Genomic DNA, 13,461 nt, shown 5'->3' on the forward strand with positions numbered 1-13,461 from the left:
TTGTGACTGGGATTAATCAACAGACAGTGAAGACTCAGTAAAATTAATCAACATATTGTGTACACTTTAGCATAAGTGATTTTCTGTGGTGAACACATTCCCACAATGTCAGAAAGTGTGCTTTATAATGCTGCAAACTGTGATAAATTTCTTTGAGCTATTGATAATTGGTGGTTACTGGTCAGCAAAGTATCACCTAAATGTCATATACATAGGATCCATTTTTATTTGTTGCTTCAAAAGGTAGCCAATGCATTTATAAAAGTCTGAGTTGATATTCAGGACAGGCTTGTATATGCTTTTTCCATTAACTCTTGATAGTCCAAAATTTATTTTTTGTAAACCGTTACTGGAATGAGCCCTTTTGAATTCCTAGTCCTCAAATGATTTTATAAGGTCAGTTAATAAAAAAACATGGAGCAAATCTTCCTTGACATGACATGATGAACACATGCTGACCACAATCAGCTGAAAATGTGTATACATATTCCAACTAAAAGATCATTGCCTGAATTCATAAATTAAAACTCAGACATCTGAACTCCAAAAACATAGTTGTGTTTTTTATTAACACATGATTTAAAAGCAATGATTGTTGCCCTTGGTTTAAAAAGAATATCATGGGTATACTGTGATATTGCACAATGCATTTAGCAGAATGTTTTTATCAAGAAAGATGGGAGAAGCTCCATGCTCTAGTGTCTTCCTATGTAATGCTGCTGAGAAAATGAACACTTTCCCACCAACTTTTAATATGACTTTGTATCTAACATGCATCCTAGGATTTGGCAGAGGGCCAAAAGGAAAGCAAAAGTACAATGTGTGCCATGACACACACTTGGTAGGCCCGGTACCAAAGTCATATAAAACGTTCATATTTTCTGAGTATTGGGACCTATAATTAAAATGAGCAGATTTGCAGAAATTAATTTCATTGGCATATTTGGTTGACTGAAATATATATTCTATTTATGTAGCAGTGAAACAGGAGCTATCCTTTTCCAACCGGTGTATAACAAAATTGGCTTATGATCATTTTCTTCAAGGAGGCCCATCACATAAAGATTATCAGTCACTCAGGACAAGGTCATGAGATTTGATGACAGGTAAGGAGAGCAAGGCCCATTCAATGTTTCTTTTACTGCGCCTTATGTAAGCACCACATATATTAAGGGATGCTTCCACTATATTAAATTATTCACCACAACACTACATAACAAATGTGCTTTACCTGCAATTCCTCTAGGTGAGACTCTGTGTCCACGGTGGGTTTCAAAAGATATTCCCTGGCTTCCTGAACCCAGGATTTCATGGTGTTGACATGTTTTTCCACCTCATCTCGGTCCTTTAATTCCTGTTCCACTAATTTCCTACTCTTTTTCACCTTAAGTTGGATACTTCAAAACAGAAGAGAGAACAGATTCTTAAAGTTTGACGCTAAGAAACAAAATCTGCATAGCTTGAGCCACTCTTAATCAGTAGTTTGTAGTATATATTTTGTTCCAAAGCAACTACATAGACTGCTGCTATTCAAGTATTCTAGTTGAACAACCTAAAAAAAATATTCAGTGAACAGTCCTATTCTTGGAACTGAATGCTGTCACATAACATCAGACACATGAGGGTCAAGATTGAAATTCTACAACCCTTGAATTGCAACTTGAAAGAAGACCTAGAATTGCCTGTTGAAAAAGCTATCTAAAAAATACATTTTCTACAATACTTTCCCACTGAATGTACACTCAATATTAGCAACATAAACAGGAGATAGTGCTCTGGGCTATAGAGAGAGGTAGAGATTAGTATTTCAACTTTTTTATGAGAACTTACTTGGTGCAGCGGTCTTGCATAGCTTTGATCTCCTGCATTACTGGCAGCTCTTCCTGTGATATGGAGTCCATTTGCACATCCCGGAGCACACTGTTCGAGGCATACTGCCGGAGGTGGGCAAGGGCACCTTGCTCTTGCTCCACTTCTTGGAAAAAAGTGTCATGGTAGTCCAGTAGGTCAATGAGCTCCTTCTTAGAAGCCTTTTCTGTTGAGCTGTCTGGAAGGCGGTCCTGAAGCTGATCAATCCTTACAGTAGCATTCTGAATCTATGGAAACATGATTCAAGAAAGAATTCACAAAAGCAGAAGAGCTAACAAAAATACCGACCACAGACATTGCTTGCAGCGTATTTGATCAGTTTCTGAATAACTAACCATGCAGGCAGAAGACCTTTGTTCAAGCCCTGGTTTCCACATTTGGCCAAACTGTGTGATCTTGAAAATATCCTTTCACCCTAATTAGACACAATGGGGGTCATTCTAACCCTGGTGGTCCGAGACCGCCAGGGCTAAAATGACGGAAGTACCGCCAACAGGCTGGCGGTGCTTCCTGGGCCATTCTGACCGCGGCGGTAAAGCCGCGGTCAGAAAACCGGGTCCGGCGGTTTCCTGCTGGATTTCCCCCGGTTGCCCAAATCCTCCATGGCGGCGCTGCAAGCAGCGCCGCCATGGGGATTCTGACCCCCTTCCCGCCAGCCTGTTTCTGGCAGTTTTTACCGCCAGGAACAGGCTGGCGGGAACAGGTGTCCTGGGGCCCCTGGGGGCCACTGCACTGCCCATGCCACTGGCATGGGGAGTGCATGGGCCCCCTAACAGGGTCCCAGTATGCTTTTCACTGTCTGCTCAGCAGACAGTGAAAAGCGCGACGGGTGCAACTGCACCCGTCGCACACCTGCAACACCGCCGGCTCCATTCGGAGCCGGCTTCAGTGTTGCAGGCCTCTTTCCCGCTGGGCTGGCGGGCGCTATTTTGGCTAGCGCCCGCCGGCCCAGCAGGAAAGTCAGAATGGCCCCAGCGGTCTTCCGACCGCGGGGCGGCCATATGGCGTTTCCAGCCAGGCGGGCGGCTACCGCCGCCCGCCGCGGTTGGAATGAGGGCCAATGTCCTTACCTGATAAATAAGAAGTCTTCATAAATAAGATGAACATCAGCATATAACCTTACATTAAGACCTATCTATAATCACTGAGGCATGAATTAGTTTGAAGTGTTGTGCTATTCATGTCACTACATATAAAGTAGTTTTCAAAAAAACTAAACTACCTATTACTAAAGACTAAAATAAGTATTGAGTGATATGTACAAACCAGAGATTACACAATAAGTAACTGTTTATAATGGTGTGTAATATATTAAGTGGTACTTGTGACATGATAGTTAACCAGTCAGTTGAACGATGTCGATTGAATCCCAAGCTACTGTTTGACTAAAATCATTTTACCTCAAATGTTCATTTTTATAATAAATATTCAGTATGTTTTAGATTACCATAAGAAGGTTAGCTTTAAGTGAAGAGACATGTTATTGTTATTAAAAAGCAAATATTGTAAAGCATGCACTGATCTGATTCTACCCTCTTCAATATTTTTAGGTAATAGTGGATGGCTCACTGCTGGTGCAATACTGGTGGACTACTTGGGTTTTATTTACCTTTTACGGGACGTAGGAAGCTGGCTCTTTACATAGTATACCAAAAAGAGGTATGCTGTGTAAAGAGTTGAGGTATCCCCTTACTAGTGGACAGGGCTTTCTCTAAATATTACAAGTGCTCTATTTGTGGTAGGGTGGTCGAGCAGCTTAGGGTAACCAAAGGGATGTGTTAGACATTTTCTGCAAACACAGTGTCAATAAATGACACACACACATTCAATAAGGAGATTCACACCAATTTAGAAAAATAACACACATTTTTACATATTATTAAAACCAAGAACTTCATTATTGGGTAAGTACTTTTGTAAATTAGCAGTTTTTAAACATTTAGCAAATACACTTGCATTGATTTTAAGGCGGTAATGTTGTCCTATGGGAAAAGAAGCATATTCAGCATACCGGTACTTGGAAATGGCTTACAGGGCGGTTCCTCCTGAGTTAAGATGGTATGGGGAAAGGTCCAAGGCAGTACCAACAGGTCACCTTGGGAGGCACTGGGGCATTCAGGTGCAGAGGTGCTTTACAGCGTCAAGTGTCCCATTCAGTTTAATAGAAAACGTTCTTGGAGAAAAGAGGCTGCAAATGGGGACAGGGTGACCAGTCTGACTGAACCCAAAGGGGAGCTAAGGTCTCAAGGGTGTTGGGCACACAGGGCCACCATTGGTCCACAGCAACTTGGGCTGGGGGGGGCGCTTGTGCACTGGTGCTTTTTTCTGGCGGGCTTGCATTGTGAAGGCTTCTCACGGTTCTTGGTTCCTCCATAAGAGAGGCTGCAGGCAGCAACTGGGGCACCAAACTTACCAAACCGAAGTTGGGGTTCAGCTCTGGAGGGTCTCAGGACCTTGTTGGCACCGTTGTACTACTTCGACCTGGGCTGGCGGTGCTTGGGTGCAGTGTTACTTCTTGGTTTCAGGTTTTCTACAGTCCGGATCTCTCACAGTTCTTCACGGGTGCCTTTAGGGTGCAGGGAAGTAGCTCTGCTACTCCACGGGAAATGCTGATGGTTCCTTGAAGTGCTGCCAGTCCTCCCAGGCTTTTGGAGGCAGTGCAGCTGCAGGACGAGTCAACTTTTGTGCAATTGTTGAGGACAGCAGGCAGGCCGACAGGATTGGGGACTAGTCAGTTGCTGCTCCTCAGTTTTTGCATTTTGGGCTCTTCGGTGTCCTCCTTCTCTTAGGTCGATAGAATTTGCTTTCCTGAAGCCTGGGGCTCCCCTAAATACTTTTACGGGGAGTGAAGGGTAGTAGTCAATGGGCTACTTACCCTTGGGATCAAGGTGTTTGATACCAAAGACCAAAGGTTTCAGTGAAGAAATTATGTAGGTGAGAAACTTGTTTTGACCAGTGCCCAGTACATACCTTAAGATGGGTTTGCTGTTCACTTGTAATGTTTAAGAAGTGACTTAGACATCACAGGGACGTATCTGCTCAAGGTATTACCAACTGGGGAAGTTTTAGGGAAAGAGATCTGGCACTGGGGGACATGGTTAGCAAGAACCCAGTGCACTTCAGTCACAATTGCAACAAAAACAGGCAAACGTGGGGGTAACATTGTAAAAAAGGGGCACATTTCTACATAACAAAACTGGTTAATTAACCAAACTGTAACAAGTAAGTAGTGCCGTGTGAAGTTATCATTTGATTAATCTAACATCTGTACTAACTATATTTAAGAAGGACATGAAGAGAAATAATCTAACTTCCTCGCTCTCCCACTTGTTGAAATCTTTAAATTCTGGCACTGATGCCATTTTAGTGAAAGATGGTACATAATCCTTTCCTATTAAACACTGCTTTAAAATTATTTGCTGTTTGTGCAGTAGCTATAGCCAAAAACGCAGATATAATATATACATATTGTGTGAAACAGTACCATTTTGTGTATCTTAGTTAAAAATCTCTAACTGCCCATATAATAGACAAAGTAGATATTGATGCATTATTAACCATTTTCTGGACATACTGCATTACATCATTAAGTGGAGCTGCTCACTTTTACCTCGCCCCCTAATCCTGCAGTGGCACCTTCCTCCTGTACCTCACTTGTTCAAATTGTTATAGCATGTGCAAGTAAATTCACCCATCATGCAGATTCAGAGGAGATTCACAGGGAACTGAGAGTCTTGTAAGATACTCTGGGCTGGTTCTTATAGTGCTAGATTTGAAGTACATTACCCTCATGGCTGTTGTTTGTGTCCTTGCAGAGACAAAAATTGCAAATGTCACATTAATTAATGTCTTGGTCTCAATGCCAGCGGTAACTACAGTCCTGGTGCAGGCCATGTTCAAAACGTTCCTCTGGCCACAATGAGTACAGGTCTTTAAACTTTAAAATTCAGTCTTATTTTTTCTGACTTCATTACCAAGAAATACTTTCAGTCTGATAGAAGCTGCACTTGTGTAGACCCAAACCTAGAGTTAGGAGAACTTGCAGACACAAAAGAAACTGTGACTCAGGTCAATTCATTTTTTTAGTGATGCTTCCTCTTAGGTCTAGTAATTCCACATCAAAGCAAATGAACAGAAAATGTGAACCAAATGTGAAACAATAAAATAATGTTTTTAAATAATAAATGAATTTAATTAATTCATACAGAGCAGAGTTCCTGGAGGACTCTCATGCATGAGCACATGTGGTAAGAATCTGAACATGGGAGAGGCCAGAGGAAGGTATCACTACAGGACAGGGCTTGAGGTTAAAAGTGAACTCAAGAATGACTGAAGAAAAGAGCACATTTTGGTGAATTTTCCATTCAAGATGTAACATGTGCCTCCATGTTTATTTTGCTGAAATTTGAATTTTCAAAGACCTTATGCATCTAAAAAAATATAATGCTAGATAAACAGTCATTGCAGAGTGAATAGCAACAATGGGTTTGATTAGGAAGGGCAACCATTTCTATATTGTGTATGTGGTTTTGCTTTGTAAAGTAGCAGCCATGAAAAGGAAAGGAAAGGATTATTTCTGAAAACAACTGTGACGTTCCTTCCATATGGGCAGAGAAAAAGCCCCACATTTTGCGTGATCCTTCTCATCATGTTACTTGGGGGTCATACAAATGCTAAAGGCACCTCTTAGCAGTTAACTGTTCAAAGTAGCTGTTTGGGTGACTGTTTCTCTATCATTCTCCACTGTATTGAGAACAGGAAACAGAACCATTCTCAAAGAGATGTGGTGGCTGGACAAGGGTGGCAAAAAACATCAGGCATACTTTGCTGTACTGATATGGAGATCTGCCAGGAAGGAGTTGGCAACAACTTATAGGATGAACCAGATCTTTTTCTGTGTGCGGATGCATAGAGGGGAGAGTCAAACTAATGGGGATGGCAGATGTTCTTACCACACTCTTGTAGGGAAAGCAGGAAGGCATGGAAGGTTTTCCAGTTATCAAGTCTGATACTGCATATTAGAGGTGGCAGTCCAAGAGGAAGGAAGGGTATACAACAGACATGTAAAAGTTACTATTCAGGATGTCTATAGCCATCATCTACTTGGTGCTTTCTACTGCATATTTCTCAGGGCACCCTAGACACCTACACATTCATCAGTCAAAAACATCCCCTCAGTAACAACCAGACATACTGCAAAACAGTCAAACAGTGGGTGGAGAAAGCATTGTCCTTTGGATGCTCTATGAAAAAGTATGTGAATTTTGATATTTCACCGAGAGAAATACATACATGCAAATATGAGCACAGATTAGATGGGAGGAGTGGGGACGAGAAAAGGAGATGATGGCACTGACGTTTGAGAGATGACAAGTGGGAGTAATGACCCTGGACATTCTTGTATTATATATTAAATGCAGCATTGTATCATATAAAAAAAGAGGATGGCAAAAGTTTCCTCACTGCCAGCACTATCCTGCCACGAGGGGCCAGGACCACAAGCCCCAGACCTCCACTGCTGGGAAAAAGGTGGAGACTCACTTCGAAGCACTGCCAGGTGCTTCAAAGGCCAGCCAGGATCCCCGTAGCATGGGACACGTGACGGATGTGCCTGGGAGTGTACCTTAATGACCAGGCCCATCAGAGCCCAGAAGAGTCTGGGCTGGGCCCCATCTCTTTGGCCCCTTCTTGAAAGGTAACTACTTTATTTGTTATCAGAGGTTCTCACAGCATTGGGAGTAGCCCGGGAGTGTTATTTGTTTTATACTGTCTGTAGTAGCAGCTTTATAAAACCAAATGGCAAAACAGAAGATCATTGGTGCTTCACTAGCTCCTATTTTTCCATTTAAAAGCACTTATATTGACATAAAGTTGGAAAGGGCCATGGGGGTCATTAGTACGAAAATTGCCTTCACTGAAGAATGACTCTCTTTGAATTCTGTTATGGGCATACTTCCTATTAAGGATATAGCACCTTTTATCTTGCCTGTGTAATTCCTCTGATTTGGTTGTATCGCAAAACAGAAGGTTGGCTCAGTCTATTTGTAATAGCCCCAAAACAACAGCTAAAAGTAAAAGGACAAGGTGAGGCATCCAGGCAAAGTTGACAGAGGCCAACACTTGAATTCATCATCCCATGACCCCAGTCCCATCCAATCGGTCACATCCTACTATGTTGGAAGTCAGAGATGACCACTCATCTGGTGCCTCTGATAGTGTTGCACGGAGGGTTGTTTTAATAAAATCAAAGAGCTATATAGGTTGCACTGTCCCCCTGGATTCAATGTTTAGAAGTCTTTGAAATGCAGCTGACCTCCCTGCTGTCACAAAAGTCCTCTCACCAGAGAGTTGACCCAGGGGTTCTTACACATATCCACTCCACATCAGAACCTCAATCTAATTCAAAGGGCATGGACTTTCCGGAAGCATTAAGGGGTGCTTCAACGTCCAGCTTTCAGCCTAATTCAGTGCCCCAGAGGCTCGGATCCATTCCTTCATGTGGCTCTGGTAATCCTCAGTTGAGTGAGGCTTCGCCAGTTGTGTGTGGGCTGTGTGGGGGGGCTAGCCAACTGCATACTAATTTTCCGACTGCAGCGTCCCCAACATTGTTGATCTTATTGGACTGCCTCCCAAATCAAGGAGTCCCACGAGGAGCTAACCAATAAGGTATTGGATTGGCTTGTCTGTCGAGAACATTCTGTTAACCTGGAGGATTGATTTGATTCACCCTGGACCTACTGAAGCCCATGGATGTTGTGTTAATATTAACTTTAGATCCTCACAACTGGCACACAGGCTTCTGTTTGGGAGGTTGAGCAATAGCCCTGTGATGAGCCCCATTACTTTGGTACCACTTGGTTTCTTTTATGTGCCCTGCCATTACTTACCTCTATGTCACAACCAGCAGTCGCCTAAGTCCAGCCGAAGGGGTCTTGACAGCTTGAGGAACTCACATACTGAGATTTTAGCCTAGCAATAGCGAGGGCCATTTATCATCCTGTGGAAAGAACAAGGGACCGGTTTTGGTACTGGTTGCTAATTGTTTTGAAGCTTTATCTGATATTGTTTGACTCCCATTAACTTCTTCAATGTCCCTGCCAACAGAGCAAAGAAAAGATTCTGGTGATTAAACAAGTGATGGGTCTTTGGCATCAAATGCGACAGGCACCCCTTTTCCTTTTTTAAGTTAGAAAGCTGCATGTGTTAAGGGTAAGATTACTGACCCAGCTATGCTCCATTTCATAGCTAACTATGATATCATTGCAATGCAGGAAACTTGGGCCACTTCACTAACCTCATGTTCTGGTTTTGCTTGTTCCATGAGTCCTGCTGTACAGTTTTTAGGGTGTAGAGCTAGGGGCAGACTTTCGGTTTGGCTCCGACTAAATCTTAATGTTAAAGTGATGGTGATTGATACAGAAAGTGTTGCTTTCCAAGCTGTGCATATTAAGGATAACCTGAGCACTTTTGATTTTTATTTTGTTAATTTTTATAATAATGATTTAATCAATTCAGACTGTGTCTATTTTAGGGAATTGTTTGAAGTCAAGTCTGCCTGAAGTAACATCACAACCTATATACCTCCTTTGGAGAGATTTCAATGCTGAGTTTATAGCAAATATCGAGTATCTGAGAACTAACGGCCCCTCCACTAATGAGGGTCCAAGAGATAGAGCAGAAGGAAAAAGTTGAGTCATTATTTGGATGAGAAAGATTTGGTGTACATGGTCCATTTTTTCAAGTTTGACAGACCCACTTTACCCTCTTTTAGAGTATGTCTCTACCAGATTAAGCGTTACCGAAGGTAAGTAACTTGTTCATCTGATAGAGATTTCTAGATGCAGAATCTTTACCTTAGAATAGATATCCAAGCAATACCAGACCTGGTGGTTAGTCTATGAACCAGGATCATATTAGGAAGTCCCGAAGCCTGACAGATGTCCAGGACTGGAACTCCACAAGCTAACCCAGTGGTTGCATTTGTTGCTTTGGTAGAATGAGCGTGCAAATCCTCCAGGTGTTGCTTTTTAGCCAATGCGTAGTACATTTTATTGCAGAGAACAACCCATCTGGAAATGGTTTTCGTCTGCACTGCCTGACCTTTCTTTGCACCCATACAACCAATAAAGAGTTTATCATCCACTCAGAACTCTTTGGTATAATCAAGGTAGAACGCAAATGCTCTTTCTGGGTCAAGGCAGTGGAGCCTCTCCTTTTCTTTAGAAAGATGTGGGGATGCGTTATTAACTAGTCAAGGTGATGGATTGGCCTACATGAAAGGCTGTGACCACTTTTGGCAAAAAGGAAGCCCTAGTGCAAAGCACTACTTTGTCAGGATAGATGGAAAAGTAGGGAGGCTTAAATGATAATGCCTGCAGCTCACTCACCCTGCGGGCAGAGGTAATGGCCACAAGGAAGGCTGTGTTTTAATGTCAGAAGCCTGAGAGGACATTTGTGGGGAGGCTCAAAAGGTGCGCACATTAGGAATGTCAGAAACAAATTCAAATCCCATTGGGGCATAATGAATTGGGATGGAGGAAACATATGGGTAAGACCTTTATGGAACCTACAAAAATTAGGAGACTTAAACAAAGAGGGTTGGTCAGGTAATCTCAGAAATGCGGAGACAGCAGACAAATAACCTTTGAGGATGTCCAAAGCAGAGCCCTGCTGGGCCAAAGAAAGTATGAACAAGAGGACCTATGCACTATGCAACAAATTTGTCCCAACAACAGTCAAATACCTTTTTGGTGGAGCGAGACCTGGCTGCCAAGATAATGTGACAAACTTTGGGTGAAAGATCAAAAGATGTCAACTGTCACCGCTCAATCTCCATGGAAGAAGCGGAGACTGGACAGGTTTGGGTGGAGAACCCACCCCTGCTGCTGCCACAAAAGGTCCTCCTAAAGAGGCAGTCTGATCGGAGGATCAATGGCAATGCTCACCAGCTCAGGATACTAGACTCTTCATGCCTATTCCGTCCCCAAAAGGATTACTTGGGCACGGTTGTCCTTGATCTTGAGAACTCTGGGCAGAAGTGGTATGGGTGGAAAGGCGTACAGGACGCTTGAGCTCAACTTGTGACGAAAAGCGTCGCCAAGCGAGTGCTGCTTTGGAAACTCCACTGCTCAATAATGCTGACATTGTGCATTCTCTGCAGAGGCGAACAGAGCTAACCAAGGCTTTCCCCAGTGCTGAAAGAGACCTTGCTCCACCTCCGGATGGAGACGCCATTCGTGATCAATCAGGCATTGTTGACTGAGTTTGTCTACTCTGGCATTCAGAGAGCACCCCAGGAGGGAAATGTCCTGATGTTCCAGCCATGTCCAGAGGTGCAGAGCCTCCCAACAAAGGGTCCACAAGCCCACCCAGCCCTGCTTGTTGCCGTACCACATGAAGGTTGTGTTGTTTGTGAACACCTGCACTACTTTCCCTTTGAGAGAGGGAAGAAATGCTTTCAATGTCAGTCTGATCGCATGGAGCTCCAAAAGGTTGATGTGGAGCCCATATTCCGCCAGAGATCAGATGCCTCTGATCTCAGCCTCTCCCAGGAGACTGCCCCATCCCAGGAGTGACGCATCTGTCATTACTCTCAGATCTGGTTGGGGAAGGGAGAGGGATCTGCCGCTGACCCAATAGCAGTTCGTTAGCCATCACTACAGATCATGTGCAGTGCCCTCTGAGATCTCGGAGAGAGTCCCCTGAAGCTGAGTCCACTAGAACTTCAGGTCCCACTGCAGAGCCTGTGTATGCCATCTGGAATGAGTCACCAAAGGATGCAGGAGGCCATGAGGCCCAGCAGCCTCAAAGTCATTCTTACCAAGATCCAGGATACAGGCTGAAACATCTGTATCATAGTCTGAATATCCTTGGCTCGCCACTTGGGAGGATAAGCCTGAAACTGCAGTGCCCAGAACATCCCTGTTGAAAGGGAGTGTCTGAGAGGGAGTCAGCTGTGGTTTCAGCATGTTTATAGGGAACCCCAGCGAATGCAGGAGGTCCACCATAGTCTGGAGGTAGGAGACGACAGCCTAGAGCGAGCCCGCTTTCAGCTGCCAGCCATCAAGATAAAGAAAGACTGAAAACCTTAACCTGCGCAGATGACCTGTGACCACTGCTATCCCCTTGGTGAATACATGAGGGGCACTTGCAAGGTCCAAGAGGAGCACAGTGAACTGAAAGTGCTCATGCCCCACTGTGAACTGCAAGTAACATATGTGGGCAGGCAGGACAGGGATCAGAAAATAAGCGTCCTGCAGATCCAACTCTACTATCCAGTTTCTTGGGTCCAGGGCAGATAAGACCTGAGCCAGAGTGAGCCTTTTGAACTTCTCCTTTCTGAGGAAGAGATTGAGGGACTGAAGGTCAAGGACAGGGGCAAGACCCTTGTCCTTTTTGGGCACCAGAAAGTAGCAGGAATAACAGTCACTACCTAATTGTGGCACAGGGACCTTCTCAATGGCCAAGACAGCTGTAACCTCCTTGCGCAGAAGTGCCAGATGACCCTCCGGACTGTTTGCAAAATACATATCCAAATCAACAAAAGCAGGTATATGATTATTGTGCATGGAGCATGTTTTTTATGCTCCTGACAGAACCTTTTCATTCTTGTAAAAGACCCCTAGCCACTGATCTAGCTGGTGGCATGCTTCCTCATCGGGGTATCTCCCTGGTGCCTAGTGCCTCCGGGGTGTGCTTTCATGCCTGATTACAGAGGAGTGGGTCAGAAATGTTTTGTGTGAGTGCACCTGAAGTCTGATTTGTGCATAAACTAGAAACAGTGTGATATTAAAATTGCCCAGAGGGCATCCTTGTTTCAATGGACCTATTTTAATAATACTGGTGCTCTCTGACAAGATTAAAAACTAGGTGTGATGTGTCTGAAGCTATGATGTACTCTTACATCTAGTTTAAGGTCGACATGTTTCAGCCATTGGTCTATGTGCCCCAGAGGGGTCAAAATTGGCTTTCCTCGGGGCCTATTTTTGTTTTTCATGAGCTCAATAAGACTGATGCTAATAGGATATGAAAAGTGACTTTTCAGAGGACCTGGGATGAAATTAGGCAAAAGGCAGGTGACATCCATTGAAGACTGTGTGACTACAGGGCTCAGCCCCTCCAGATCCCCATGAAGTGAGACAAAAAGGAGGTACAAATTCTCAAATGGAGCAGTGCTATAGCAATTGATGGATCAGTGAGTAAACAGAATATTGTATTAGCATCAGAAGAAGAGCCGACCAGCGTGTGACCTGTGGACTACCTGTGGACTTTAGCACAAAACCCAATCTACCTGCTCCAGGCCCGACAATCACAAAGACCTGACTCATCCTGCAGCTGGGCATCCTTCAAAAGCCTCTGAGGGCTGCCAGCATTTTGCCAACCAGTCAGCATTTCTATTGAAGTGGAGGAGCCACATCCCTGCAACCTGCAGGCATCAACCACAATGTCTGGTCCACCGATCTGCTAATCATATGGTCCTCCGATGCAGCAACCACCCAGGAGGAGGTAACTGTGCATCAGGATGGCAGATCAGACCAAGTTTAGAAACGCCAGGAACCCCAGGAGCTGCTCTGAACCAATACCCAGGGTACC

General features: G+C 44.0%; 1 protein-coding gene across 1 annotated transcript in view; it reads right to left on the bottom strand.

Moving 5' to 3' along the window:
- SYNE1 (spectrin repeat containing nuclear envelope protein 1) overlaps positions 1-13,461 on the bottom strand; it is a 1,478,055-nt gene that overhangs the window by 658,589 nt on the left and 806,005 nt on the right. The window contains exons 81-82 of the mRNA XM_069234720.1: positions 1,831-2,096; positions 1,232-1,397 (exon numbers count right to left, since the gene is read on the bottom strand). Of these exons, the coding sequence (XP_069090821.1) occupies positions 1,232-1,397; positions 1,831-2,096 (432 nt within the window). The remainder of the gene's footprint in view (positions 1-1,231; positions 1,398-1,830; positions 2,097-13,461) is intronic.

Source organism: Pleurodeles waltl, chromosome 5, assembly GCF_031143425.1.
Source record: "Pleurodeles waltl isolate 20211129_DDA chromosome 5, aPleWal1.hap1.20221129, whole genome shotgun sequence".
Classification (NCBI taxonomy): domain Eukaryota; kingdom Metazoa; phylum Chordata; class Amphibia; order Caudata; family Salamandridae; genus Pleurodeles; species Pleurodeles waltl.